This window comes from Pollachius pollachius (genome assembly GCF_949987615.1).
Source record: "Pollachius pollachius genome assembly, chromosome: 3".
Classification (NCBI taxonomy): Eukaryota; Metazoa; Chordata; class Actinopteri; order Gadiformes; family Gadidae; genus Pollachius; species Pollachius pollachius.
Genome location: NC_136936.1, coordinates 13,533,626 through 13,547,951, shown reverse-complemented (window position 1 = coordinate 13,547,951; position 14,326 = coordinate 13,533,626). Strand labels below are relative to the sequence as shown.

At 42.6% G+C, this 14,326-nt stretch overlaps 1 protein-coding gene across 2 annotated transcripts in view; it reads right to left on the bottom strand.

Annotated features, from left to right (window-relative positions):
- Positions 1-4,366: 4,366 nt before the first annotated feature.
- st3gal4 (ST3 beta-galactoside alpha-2,3-sialyltransferase 4) overlaps positions 4,367-14,326 on the bottom strand; it is a 47,594-nt gene continuing 37,634 nt past the window's right edge. For both annotated transcript variants that reach the window (XM_079731639.1, XM_079731640.1), the window contains 2 exons: positions 6,713-6,862; positions 4,367-6,631 (listed from right to left, as the gene is read on the bottom strand). In XM_079731639.1, the coding sequence (XP_079587765.1) occupies positions 6,542-6,631; positions 6,713-6,862 (240 nt within the window). In that variant the 3' untranslated portion in view covers positions 4,367-6,541. The remainder of the gene's footprint in view (positions 6,632-6,712; positions 6,863-14,326) is intronic.

The window sequence follows — 14,326 nt, the reverse complement described above, 5'->3', positions numbered from 1 at the left end:
CTTCCATCGCATAAGGCAGTCCAGTTCCAGTTGCTGCATGCTCGGCCTCTTGTGCAATGCAGTTCTACGAATGGGAGCACTGCTCCATCTAGTGGCGATACAAATATTGTGTGTCCTTAAAATGAAAAACAAATTTTGATAGGTTAAAGGGATTCTTCACCAGTGGAGATATGAAGGTTATATGAAGTAAATAATTCTATGTATTATAAATGTGCAAAAAAGATTGAAATCGGTTCATCCTAGCCTGAGAAAAGGCAGAAACTGTCTCTCTGGCTCAAAAGTAAGAAATCCTCCAACTCCCACAGTGCATTGCGCTCGCTGCACCGCCCGCCTGTTTCAGTTTGGAGGGGGAAGGACCCATGGTCCCAGCGCGAGTGGTAGTGTGAGCAAACTTTATGTAAATGTAACACTGTAAATAAGGTCTTTGTTTTATTTGTTAAATTCCTGTTCAACTTGGGACTCCAACCAACGTCTTACATTTTATTTTGAAAGTCTCCAGCGGAAGTTTGTGTTTAACTTAATGCTGGGCAATTTGTAAATTGCTCAGAAGCAATCGAGCTCACGCTGTGGTAAGTTGGCGTACTGACCGCTTGGACATAAATTCAGTTATAAATGCAAACCACGTATAATAAGTTTAAAATCGATCAACATTTAATGTTACATGCTTGTAAAACGTTGTATTGGTTTGTGTTGCCGTAATGTTTGAAGAGTCCTTAAGCACGAGGTGTATGTGACATGTGTGCACTAATACGGGGCTCCTCTTTTATAGTTTGAGCGGGAACAGACTACGGCTAGCTATTAATATGTGCACACTGGTTGTGTGTTTGTCCCATGTTACAGCCAGTAAACCAGTCCAGTGCTCCACCCAACCTGTCTCCGTGAAGTTCATTCAAAAAGCAGCAGAGCATTGTACCCAAGGTCACATAAACATATCCCTGTGAAACGTTGACTAGTTTAGACTTCTGAACTTCTGATTTTTTCAAATGCATCATTTGTATATTACTGTACAGCATAAAAACATTTGCTATTTACAGTAGCTCAGCATATCAAGTATTTGTACCTTTTCTTCCCAGTTGAAATAAGTGTTTATCTTATACAGTAGGCCTACTTTAGTATAACAGCACTTGGGTTAGTAAACAAATCACAACAACCAACATGAATTTGAAGATTTATTCATGAAAATACTATTTACAAAAATAAAACACAGGATGCGTTTGCTACAGTCAAAATAGTCACAGCTCATCTTGAGCATCTACTGTCTCCTGGTAGCCACGGTACTGCCCATCTTGTGCTGGGTAATTAGCTCTGATGGCCTGGACAACACAGGAAGCCGAAACTGAAAGAAAGAGAACATTAGCAAAGCAAGATAAATTATGCCTTGTGTAGCCTATACAGCAGAGATGGAAATTAACTTTTCTGCCCACCAGCCACTGTGGCAGGTAGATTTAAAAATCTACTAGCCACTCATCTTTTTTACCAGCCACTTTTTATACGCTATATATTTTTTTAATATATATGCGTACATTTTAAACAATATAATAGTAACACTAGATAAGAAAAGGGTTTTTCATACACATCCTTTTTTTCCATCAGAAGTGATTTTTACTGTAAGTAGGCGCTACCAAGGAACTGAGTTGAAAATGTTACACTCTTACCGCATATGATAAACAATACACAGGTATCTGCCATGTTAAGTCATGTGTATTTCAAACGTGTTACGATGACAAGTTTGGGGATAATTCATCTATACAAAGTATTTTCAATAAAAACAAATTGACATATTAACAATAAAACAACATGCATGGCTACACCATCATAAGTCAATAGGAACATTTTTTTTTTCAGTGCACTGGCCTTTTAATTTCTTCAATTCAACGGGATGTATAATGAAATCTGCCCCTATAATGCAACAGATGTATCCTCTCGGTATAGGAAGACTCATACTCTGCCTATGCATTCGAAATTAAACATTTGAAAACAGACCATGAAGAAACAAGAAACAATGACTTAATAAGTGCAAGACATATTGAAAAACTTCAGAATACATTAAACTATATATATATATATATATATATATATATATATATATATGAACTCGTTAGCGTATCTGTTTGTGTACGTTCGCTATGCAGCCCTGCTATTGCGCATTCACAGACTGGCTTTTGTCAAAGGAATACCCGGTCAATGATGGATTTAATATGGACACAAACGACTAAACATTGGATCTTTGTATGGATTTATATGCACATTACGGGAAGAATTGATAAGCTCCTGTAAGGGCTACGATGGCACAGATGACAGCTGATTTGGAACGGAACAACAGGAAAGTAAGGAACCCCGACTTTTTTACTGTTCAATTATTAATTATACTGTTCGAGTATTGGAATACTCGCTCGGAATATCCAACGAGTATTCGAAGCCTGTAAAATGGTATTCGGGACAGCCCTACGTCTTAGCACACACACTTGACATCTGTTTTGACCAGACTGACAGAAAGCAGCTGTTTGCCAAACAAGTGAGCAGAGCTCTAAGGTTACCCAACATGCTAGTTTTTCGACAGCAACAAACTATTGCATCAGGCCCAATAGAAAATAAAAAAATAACTTACGTGCAGTGCCATTCGAAGTCTTGAAATGGCCTTCCCTTTTTAGAAATTGCGTGTGCATTTCGAAATAGTAGAGCCATTCTATCAAGCTGGGCTGTTTTGAGGCTAACGAGCGTCCTCATCGCTGCCGTGGTTTCGGGCGCTGATTTTCCCTTGGCAATTTTCAAAACGTGAAAGTGACTTTTTGAGGACTCGTGGTCCTCCACGGCTTCCAATTGTAGGTTTTGTGTCCCACTCACAAAACTATTGGACCTGTGGCCATCCGAAGCATGTTTACGACAGAGAGCACAGAACATTGTCTGGCTCTCCCCGTCAAACACCAGCCAGTCACAGTGTTGCCCACTGTCCGATGTTCGCCATCTCTTATTAAAACAACACTTATTTTTGGGGATGACAGCCGTACTATCATCCGCCACCTGTACCTGGCCTACAATCTCCTCAGCTGTTCTCTTTCCTCCGGTGAGGAAACACAACATTGCTTTCTCTAGTATTTTTTTTTTATATGTCAATAATTAGTCTAGCATACTATACCGAATGTTGATACCGGCATATTATCTCTACGGTTACCGGTGTATTATCCCGGATGTTGACAGTCGCAGTTCAGCAAAAGAGGCGTAGAAGAAGAAGGTGGCCGGATGATGACAGTAATGGTTGTGGAACATTCGCCGTATGACGAATGTATTAAATATGCAAATTTGATCGGACCTGACTGGAAAGTATTACCCGACACAGTGGCGGGTGAAGTGACACAATTTACCCGCCACCATACAAATCCACCCGCAAATGGCGTGTGGCGGGTGTTAATTTCCATCCCTGCTATACAGCCAGGGGCGTAGGAATGAGTTTAACATTGGGGGGGACACATATCGGAAACCTGACAGATCCGGTATAATTTTTAGGTGGGACAAATGCGCCTGTCTCCGATATTGGAGCTCTGCCAATAAGATCGGCTACTTTCGGATAACTACATTGTCACGTTCCCCGGGACTCAAAACTATTGTAGCCAATGTGTTAGTAAAACAACAAACACTTACTCTATGCTTAGACGTCTGTTTCTCTCGGCGGGCTTTAGCTGGCGTTTCCAGTTCAGGGTCCGGTTCAGGCGGCAACAGGCAAGGCTTGTTCAGCTACAGCCGCAGCAGCCTCCTCCTCTATTTGTGTCAATTTTTCCTGGCTGTATTCTGGCTCGTACTAATAGCCCTGAATGTCCGAATCCAACAAGATTTTCAAAATCCACTTCAGCTGTTTCACATTGCAAATTTGTTCTCTAGCTAAGCGGTGAAGAAACATGGCAGATATTGTGTTTACGTCTTGTACGTGAGCTCCCGCCCCCCCCCCCCCCTCATTCCTTATTGGTGGGCTCACATATTTGCGGAACCAGTGGTTTGTAGTCCTCGGCCCTTCTAGCAGGCAAGCAAAGTTCTCCCGAGATGACATCAAATGACATATCGGGAGAAAATTAGACCAGGAAAGCATGGCCAAGGGAAGACTGGGTTAGACTGAGGGAAAAAAAACCTTTTTTGTTATATTACAATAGCAATTTTATAAAGATAGAACGCCTGTTCTGAATGGGTGAAGTATCCCTTTAAGATGGACATGAAAGCTTTGTTTATTAGGACAAAAAAAAATCAAATGTTTAAAAAGTTTTATTTAAGAATATATATGTAATATATCCAGTACAATTTCCCAAATATCCCCAAAAACATGAAAAAAAGATATCGAAATAGTCAAAAGTCTACTAATATGCATATTTCTGCATATTTTGAATTGCTGTCCCTTCTTCCAACGGTTTGGTGTTTAGAAAACAGTCCCAAATTCAGTACGGTATGAGTGACAAATATTAATATTCAGAGGAATGATGAAGGTTTGTAGTAAATGCAATTTCAGTGTTATAGTCAAATTCAATAATCTAAAACTGCGCCATTTATTTTGATATATACATATACAGAAGAAAACTCATAGCCCAAGTCAATTGTGAAAAATACCTCTGAAAGTCGGGAAAGTCGAGCTTTTTCAAATAAATACACATACATCTTTGATTATTTTACAACCAGCAATTCCAGCTAATTCTCACAACTACTTCCAGGTTTTTTATTACCATTTTGAGGATGCTTTTATCTAAGTGGTCTTTCAGTGTATTTTAGACATGTCATTAAAGTGTAATGTGAAGTGTAAGCGGAAATTGAACCCAGGATCTTTTTCGGCATGAAAACCCATAAAATAAGCCCTCCAGACACTCTTTTTCGTTGATAGAGCTTGCGCAAGTACCCCGGACCAATGTAACAGCCCAAATGGCTTCCATGTTATTGGCTAGGGGAACAGCGAACGCTTCCAGATCTGCATTTTTTAACCACTAATATTGCTCAAAATAGCACCAAACCTCTGCAGTAGCATGATAAGGGTCCCTACACATAAAACGAAGCATTAACAACTTCTGTTGTTTCCACGAAGTCCACACAAGTCGAGTACTGGCTACCGTAAATAATATAATAGAGGCCCCAACAAATTTAACTTAAAAATCTCCCCTTTTGATACGTGGCTGTTTTAAATTTGTTGGTGCCTCTATTATATTATTTACTGTAGCCGGTAATCAACTTGTGTGGGCTTCCTGGAAAAATGGACCTACCGGTATGGCAGACTTGGAAAACCGTCTTTTTTAATAAACTCCCAGTACGCTAACTAAGTCGTTGATGCTTTGTTTTATGTGTAGAGACCCTAATCATGCTACTGCAGAGGTTTGGTGCAATATTCTTTGAGCAATATTAGTGGTTAAAAAAATGCCAATTTGGAAGCGTTCGCTGTGCCCCTAGCCAAGAAGATGGAAGCCATTTGGGCTGTTACATTGCTCCGGGCAACTTTGGGCAAGCTCTATACTCGATTATCAATGAAAATGAGTGTCTGGAGGGCTTATTTTATGGGTTTTCATGCCGATAAAGACACTGGGTTCAATTTTCGCCGGAATTACACTTTAAGCTGCAAGCAGGGGTCAGGCATCTTGCACAAGGATGCCTAAAGGTACATTTACATTTTATTTACATTCAGGGCATTTAGCAGACTCTTATCCAAAGCGACTCAAGAAAGAGAAACAACCATATATCTCTGTCGTTACAGTAAAGACGTTCATAGAACAAGTGCCAAGCATTTACAATTGCTTGGTTAATCCATTCCCTGTATTCAACAAAGATAGGTATAGGATAAGGTTCTTTAAGTGCCTTGGGTGTTTTACAGAGAGTAAGGGAGGAGGGAGGTAAGGAGGAAGGCTTTGTAGAGCCCAGATTAACTCTGAAAATGTAGTCTTGGGACTCTTGTGGAAGCTGGTGAGCAACTCTGCAGTCCTGACATCAGCAGGGTGCTCGTTCCACCATTGCGGTGCCGAAACAGAAGAGTTGGGACGTTGTTGTGCGACGGATGGTGGTACCAGGCATCCAGCTGAGGTAGGTAGACCGCCATTTTTTCAGACACCTTTAGGTGTATGTTCAATACAAGCAGACAATACAGTTTTCGACAGTGAATATAGACTATAACCTCAGCATGTAAGATCTGAATGCAACACCCTCAGATCAGAAAGCAGATCAGCTATTCCAGATTGACAACATTTTCTGATTGGGTTCTGATTGCCTACACAGACATTCAATACATTAAACAGACATTTAATGCATCAAACTTCTTACCTGCAACAGGTTGTTACTGCGATAAAGCCCAATGTAAATAACGTATCTGAATTGGTCAGGCAAGACTAAGACCCAAAAAACGTTTTTTATACAATTAAATTGCATACAAGGTCATTAAAAATGTGGATTAGAGTACTTAAACTGTCAACTAGGTGTTATCCAAAAGCCAATTAATATGATGCGAGAATGAATTTAACAGAAAGTTAAGTGTAAGCTCAAAGAGTTAATCAGTTCTGAAGTTAAGGGTTAGGGTTAACCCTCTGTGTCACGAATGTGAATGCAGGTAAACAATGGCACCCAAATCTTCCAGCATTTTTAAGGCACCCGCTTCATTGCTGACATTATGTGTAGAACCCTGGAATTGAGGACAAGGTCAGTATTTCCTTAATTCTTTCAATATGAACATCCAGCACAGTCAAGGAACATCATCACCCACCTTCATCTGTTTAATTGTATCGTGTCCATAGTAGTGGATTGGATCATTTGGGTTTTTGAATGAGGGGTATCCGAAACCAGCAATGTGAACCACATCACAGTAGTTTAGAGCCACAAAAATGGCCAACATCCCTGTGGTCGGTTGCACTGTCTTCAGGGAAAAAGAAAGAAAAAATCCAATATGTTGTTTAAAAAAACATTGCAAAAGGCCAGTTATTTTACAGAATGTTTGTGTACATTATTAATGAAATGACTCACATGATCATTAGAAAAAACACACACACACAAAGTTTTTCTGCCACTAGAGGTCTCTCGAGGATAACAGATGTACAATGACAGGCCCGCTCTCTACTGTTGGCCCAGTTGTGCTTTGTTTGATATGAATAAAAGCTTGCTGATCGTTTGAATCAAGAGGACTTTTTAAAAGTGTACTCTATATGAGATTAAAATATTTATGCTTTAATGAAAACAGAGACTTTGCAGTATTCACTAGCCCATGCAAAACTGCAGATAATTATCCATGCTGTTCGCTGCTTCACCATTATCCATGTTCACAGAGGGAGAGAGGCAGTTTCAAACAGTATTCCTTGCTTCATTCCCAACCAAGAACAAAGATATACCCTATCCCTTCAGTCCCAAACCCTTGTCTCCTTGGGGGAATACCCCCATCTTCCTGGTGGGTGTACTGGTGTTTACAACAGGTCTGTTTGGTTCTCAGTTATTCCAGGAAGGCCTCAAACAGAGACTGCAAGGCCTTACCTACTGCCCGGGACATTTCGGGCCAATTGCTCAGTCAGTTAGCATTGCTGCGCTTTAAAATCCTACTCCTTAAAACAGAGGTTTTGGAGTTTAACACGCAGCTGCACACGAGGTTGCACGTGATTGCTCTGAAACGACTCGTACAGGATCAGCTGATTCCTAGCTGACTTGTTTAAACTGCTTGGAAACCGGAAGTACTCTGATTTTAGTATACCCCAGCAGATGCATTCTTAACTTAATGGTGGATGCATTTTGTGCTATAATTACCAACAAAAACTTAATGGGAATGTAAAGGGAACTTTAATATAATAAAACTATAATAAATAAAAACGCTAATAATGTTAACATATATTATGAAATAGTCTAGGCTACTTTTTGTGGAAATCTGAGTCTGGAATCTGCCCTCACCTACGTCAATCAATTACTTGTCATTGTTTTCCCTTGGTGTGTGTATGCAAACATGATTACTTAATTAATTGAAGACGAACTAATAGGCCTATGCGAGTAATTAGGGTAATGTCACGCCTTTCAATTTTCGGAGAAGGAGAGTTAGGATCATGTCGATGAACATGTCATGGATAGAGAACTACAACAAGGAGCAAAAATTATATTTGCTGCACTGCATTCGAGGTGTTGTGGACATGGTGGAAAATCCAAGGAAAGACACCACCACCAAGCTCTGAAGAAAGGCTGTTTGGGATAATCTGTCAAACACATTCAACTGTAGATTTCCCAGCAGAAGACCAAGCCGCCCGGCACATTTAAAAAATCTATGGAAGCGCTTGAAAGTAGAAGCGGGTAAAGCTATTGCTGAGCAGTGCGACCAAGACCTGGGCCCGTGAGCCGTGAAATATCACTGCTCATGCCAAATATAATAAGTGCAATAGAGGGTGTACACGACAGTGATAGTGTCCATTGGGTCCATCAGGTAAGTTGTTATAATTTCTCATATTTGGTGTGTGAGCGCGCAGGCTAGGTTACTGATATGGCATATCTGATATCTTTCTTTTTTAATTCCAGGGCATCAGTCAACTCCACTCTCACCATCTCTAGAGCCTCTTTGTCTCTCGGTAAGACAAAGCGAGCGGCCACCAAGACCTGCATCCTCCAGCAGTGTTTCCACCCAGATCCACAGGCAAGCTCCCCAACCTACCTCCATCACTGCTTCCAATGCTCAGCCAGACCAAAACCAGTCACCCACCAGCGCATCAAGTTCTGAAGCCCAGGGCACCCCACCACCAACTAGGGAGCCTGAGTATGGGGAAAGTTCGGGAAGCAACGCAGGCCAGCAAAAAAGCAAAAAAGAGGTGTGCTAAAAGCTTCCTTTTCCTGTGTAAAAAGCTAGCCTGCGAGATGTGTAGCCTAACCCTATAACCCTGTACTATACCATGACGAAGTGACTTGCTTTTCTGCACCAAATATATGACAATATGGATAATTCAAACTTTAATTCGTATATAGGCTGAAGAACAATATCAAACGAAATTGACGCGTAAGAGCACTAGATGGTCAACTGGGGTTTTTAATCTTGATGCTTATCTCTCTCACAAGCCTACATCTTAAAAAAAGCCTCACTTTATCACACTAGTATGCATTTTAGCAATTTTGGTCGTAATTGACCATTCAATCAATGAGGTCCCCAATTTGCAAATTTAAATTGCCTTTAAATGGTGTGGTCATTGTGCTAGTCTCTCAGTCATGGATGCCCTAAACGACACTGTGATGGTGGTACGCAGGGTGCAAGCAGCAGGCATTATAAGCAGACGCTACAGGCTACTTCTTGACCCTTTGCGAAGATACAACGCTGAACAATTCCGACGTCGGTATTGTCTGTCCAAAAGAGCGGTGAGGCGCCTTATTGCCTTGTTGGCAGATCAAATTGGGTCCAGAGGTAGAGGGAACATGCCTGTGCCAGTAGCGCACAAAGTTCTCCTGGCTTTACGGTACTTTGCCACGGGGACGTTTCTCCGCTGCTGTGGTGACATGATAAATGTCCATGAGAGCACAGTTTGCCGTTTGGTGCATAGGGTGGCGTGTGCCATCGCCGTCCTTCACTCAAACTATATAGCCATGGCAAATAAGGATGATTTTTTTAAATACAAATAATCTGTTCTTTGTAGAGTTTTAGTTGGGCACTTTAAGCATCTCCTATATTGTAGCCTGTATTGTACTGAAGGCCTATCTGGTGTAATAACTGTAAATGTATCATACCTATTAATAATAATTCATAGAACTAATTCTGTGTGTGTGTGTGTCGGTTATGATGGAGCCTTGTTTCATCCTGCAAACTGGTTTAGTCGCCTCTAAAACCACGTCAGTTTCGAGATTAGACTAACACGCACAAAATACGCCCTCTAATGTCTGATGTGAATTTCTCTGACACAGCAATTGAGATCAAGGTAAAACGCAGCTGCAGGTTAAACCACAAGTACATATGACACAGCAATGGAGCTTAAGACGTCACGTGACTTCTTGAGTTTAAAACCGTGTTAAACTCTAAAAAGTGGCTAAGATAGCGACACAGCAATTGACCCTTCATGTTCACTGTTTGGAATATCTTTCGGGATCTCATAATATAGTCAGCACTCACTGTCTCCACCATTTGTCTGAAGCTGTATTGATAACAACATAAACAGAGGTTTATGTTGTTATACCTAGATTATGTTACCAGAGTGTGCTAGTTTAAGCAACCTCACCTCATCTGAGTCAGACTGGAGTCTTGGGCTGAGTGCGGTTCCACACCTGTTGTAGATTGAGCAATCAATGTGCAACAGCCACCAGCAAACCCAGATCACCCATCATATCACCACAAACACACACACACAGATCTCTAGCATGGCTGCACATTACGACTCCTGCTCTGTAAATGATCCTCAAGCGTGGCAATGTACCGCTTCCAACATCTCCACCCTGTGTCCTTATTATGAATTCGGTCCCCACTAGCAGCATTTGTCAATCACCTCCCAGCACCAGCCCATTCCCCAACAGCGCAGTGGAGCCCAGTGGAGGAGGAGGGGGAGGGGAGGAAGCACAGCAACCTAAACGGAAACCGTCTGCGGCTAGCCGCCCCTGTGCCAATGTGTACAAGTTGAACCAGCTGCCTGCCTGCCTGCCTGCCTGCTTTTTATATACTTGAAGGTCCATGACCGACACATTGTAATTATTTTAAATAAATATTTGCTTGCGGAATGGCAGTGTGCGGGATTCCTTCTAAGTTCCTAATTCACAACCTTTGGTCATCTCTTGGCAGAGGCCAGTCAGTGCCAGCCCGATGGGTGGGCCTCAGCCTCTGTGCAAAGAAAGAGTAAAGAGTAAAATAGTTTAAATCTAAGACACCATTAGGCACCAGGACCTAAAAACATGATGGAGGTGAAGCAACAAAATCGGGGTGCCAGTGGACTCCTGGCCTCCCTCGTTTTTGTAAATGTATTTAAACACTGGTTGCAAAGTTCTATCTATTAACGATGACACGAAAAACTGAACTGAACTCGCCACACCGTGGTAGCATATGGCTCTACAACCACATATCGCAGGTTCCAGCATTCAACCTAGGAACGAAGATGTTCAAAGGTTACACTCCTATGTTTAAAGCATATTTTTTACATCGAAACCTTTATGTCAGAAATAAAAACGTAAAGGAGACATATTATGGTGTTTTCCCAACAAGTAAACATAGTATTTGAGTTCTAGAAAACATGTTTTTGAAGCCGTTTGCTGGAAATAGCTTTTAGGAAAAAGAAATCTCGCCTACCACTATTCCCCTCTGTTTCAGTCTCTTCAGAATGCGCTGTTACTGGTGTCTGTAGCTTTAATGCAAATGAGCTGCTGCCCATCGACCAATGAGCTGTCAGACTGAACCACAGCATGGAGGAGAAGGGACTGTTGCCGTTTGCGGACTCCTGGAGCTCTATATCTATCTCATATAATAATGATATTATATATGGGTATTTATATAATATTATATCTAATATCATGGCCAAAAACTATGTGCGCCTCGGATGATAATATGAATCATAAAGACTGCGTCTGACGTCTCTGGCACTTTCACAACAAGTAAAGACTCGTAGTGGGGGATATCTCGGCCATGGTTGAAAGGAATTGGGGTAAAGGAACTTTGGCCTTGACTCTCTGAAGTCCATGAACCGCGACATGGAGGAGAAAGGGATAGTACTCCGGGAGCTGAGCTGCCGGACTTGCCGCCGAGCTCCCCACGCCGGAGCTGCCAGACTGCCGCCGAGACCTACCCCCGCCGGACCTGCCAGCTTCGGCGGCAGTTCAGCTCCCGGAGTAGACCCGCTGGAGCAGCCGGAAAGCTGCCGAAGCTTCGAGTCCGGTGGGGGTAGCTCGGAGGCAGTCCGGCAGCTCAGTTCCGGGAGTACAATCCCTTTCTCCTCCATGTCTCCTCATTTGTACTCCCGGAGCTTAGCTGCAGGGCTGCCGCCGAGTTCCTTCCGCCGGAGCTGTCTCTCTCTATCTCACTCAAAAAATTATGTACAGACTTTTTTCAAAGTTTGTATGCGTGTGGGAGCACCAGAGACCCAAAACAACACCCCAAATCCCAGGAAAAGTTTCCCCTTTAACTATGAAGGTATTATTGTAGCAAAAGTCTTTAACACCTGTAACAGCAGATTTTGTATGCATACACTAAAGGCACAAATGTCTAACAGTAAATTTGAAGTCCTAAATATTTATTTAGCATGTGTACTCTAAAGTCACAAATGTGTAACAGTACATCTGATGTCGTAAATATTTTTTCTACCATTGTAAACACTAAATAGGGTCTACGAGTTCACAAGTCTGTGTTACAGGTGCACAAATCCTATCCTGTGCATCACAACTTCAAAGAGTCATGCACTTGACACTTGCTACAGTCATTGCAACGCAGTTGGTGCAAAACACATTCACACACCTGTGTTTCATAATCTAAGAACATGCACAAAAGTTGTGCATTTGTAAACCCAAATGTGAACTAATGCATCAGAAGTTGCACATCTGTGAAATATTCCCTCGGAAATTAAATTATATAGATCGCTATGTTCAATGAGCATTTTGATGAGCGAGCACAAGTCCATCGATACAACTGCTCGAATCTGCTGCTACGAGTCTCAGCTGTTGTTTTTCTTGTGATACTTTTGCAACACGTCTATGTGGTACAAATGTAGCAAATGTATTTTGTCCTTCAATGTATTTTAATGGTCTGCTTGGATGGTCCCAGTGTAGTTCGAAAAATGCACCCCCTGCCGGCGACTTTCATTGGTTACTGCTGCAATTTTGTCCCGCCCACGGACGCTCTGCCTCATACGGATACAAATCACTTTTCCTACACATGTACCACCTAAACGTGTTGCAAAACCACCTGCAAAAAAACCCACAGCTGAGACTTGCAGGAGCAGATTCGAGCAGTTGTAACGATGGACTTGGGCTTGCTCATTCAAATGCTGAATCAACATAGCGTTCTATATTATTTTATTTGTGAGGAACTTTTACACAGATTGTAGAAAAAGTGTCAATTGCATGACTCTTTGAAGTTGTGACGCACAGGATAGGATTTGTGCACCTGTAACACAGACTTGTGAACTTGTAGACCCTATTTAGTGTTTACAATGGTAGAAAAAATATTTACGACTGCAAATGTACTGTTACACATTTGTGACTTGAGAGTACACATGCAAAATAAATATTTACGACTTCAAATTTACTGTTACACATTTGTGACTTTAGTGTACTGTGGCATCCCGCCGCCGGACCTCGGACCGGGCGGGTCCGAGGACACGCAGTAGACGGGGGTTTACCGTCGCCACCCTCCAGCCGGCGACAGAGAGCACCACGTCTCTCCCCCCAATCAGCGCAATCGGAGACACCTGGCCGGAGGAAGGGAAAGGACCAGGAGCCGGGCTTAAAAGGCGCACCAGACCGGGCGAACCGAGAAGTGCCACGGAGAGAGTCCGCACCAACGGGTGAGTGACACAGCGGGAGTCCGCACCAACGGGAAAGTGCCACGGAGAGAGTCCGCACCAACGGGAGAGTGACACGGCGGGAGTCCGCACCAACGGGAGAGTGACACGGCGGGAGTCCGCACCAACGGGAGAGTGACACGGAGGGAGTAAGCACCAGACCGGGCGAACGGCAAGGGACGCGGAGGGATTCCGCACAGCGCCGGGCAAGCGACACGGCGGGAGCGCTCGCTAGACCGGGAGAAGGGCGAAGCGACACGGAGGGATTCCGCACCACGCCGGCGAGCTAGAGGCTCACGGAGACCCTAGCACGAGCAAGGGCGTCAGTTTGTTTTTAGAAGTGGTGGGGACAATAACCATAAGCTTGAGTGTGGTTTGAAAAGTGGTGGGTACCCTTATGTAAGCTATTCATCCATTCAACGCTGCATTAAAATATGCTCTGCAGTGTATTGTCAGGTGTTGAAAAACCAGTTTGTGTTTTGGCTTGTTTTGCAAAACGACGTTGGAAACACCAGGGTATTGGCGCTCGGGATTTCGGATATGTAATACTAATACACACAGGACAAAGAAAAGTGTTGGCAATTTAACACTTATCTTGACATCAACAAAGTTTACCAGACAATCAATTGCAGACTGTAAAGGGGGTAGGCTACGAAATGAAACGAGGTACTACTGAGCATCAGCCTTTTGAAGAAGAGCAAGGGTTGCTGGTCGCATAATGTTATGCTGCATTAAAAAATTAAAAAAACAAGCACCCAGAGGAGAATTGCATGATCTGCCAAATCCTGACCACCAGTAAACACTCGCGAAGGACCAATTCACACTTCACTCGTTACATCATGAGCAAATTGCCCGCAAATAAAATCCCCTAGAGTTTAGATAATCACACAGCAGGTTATACG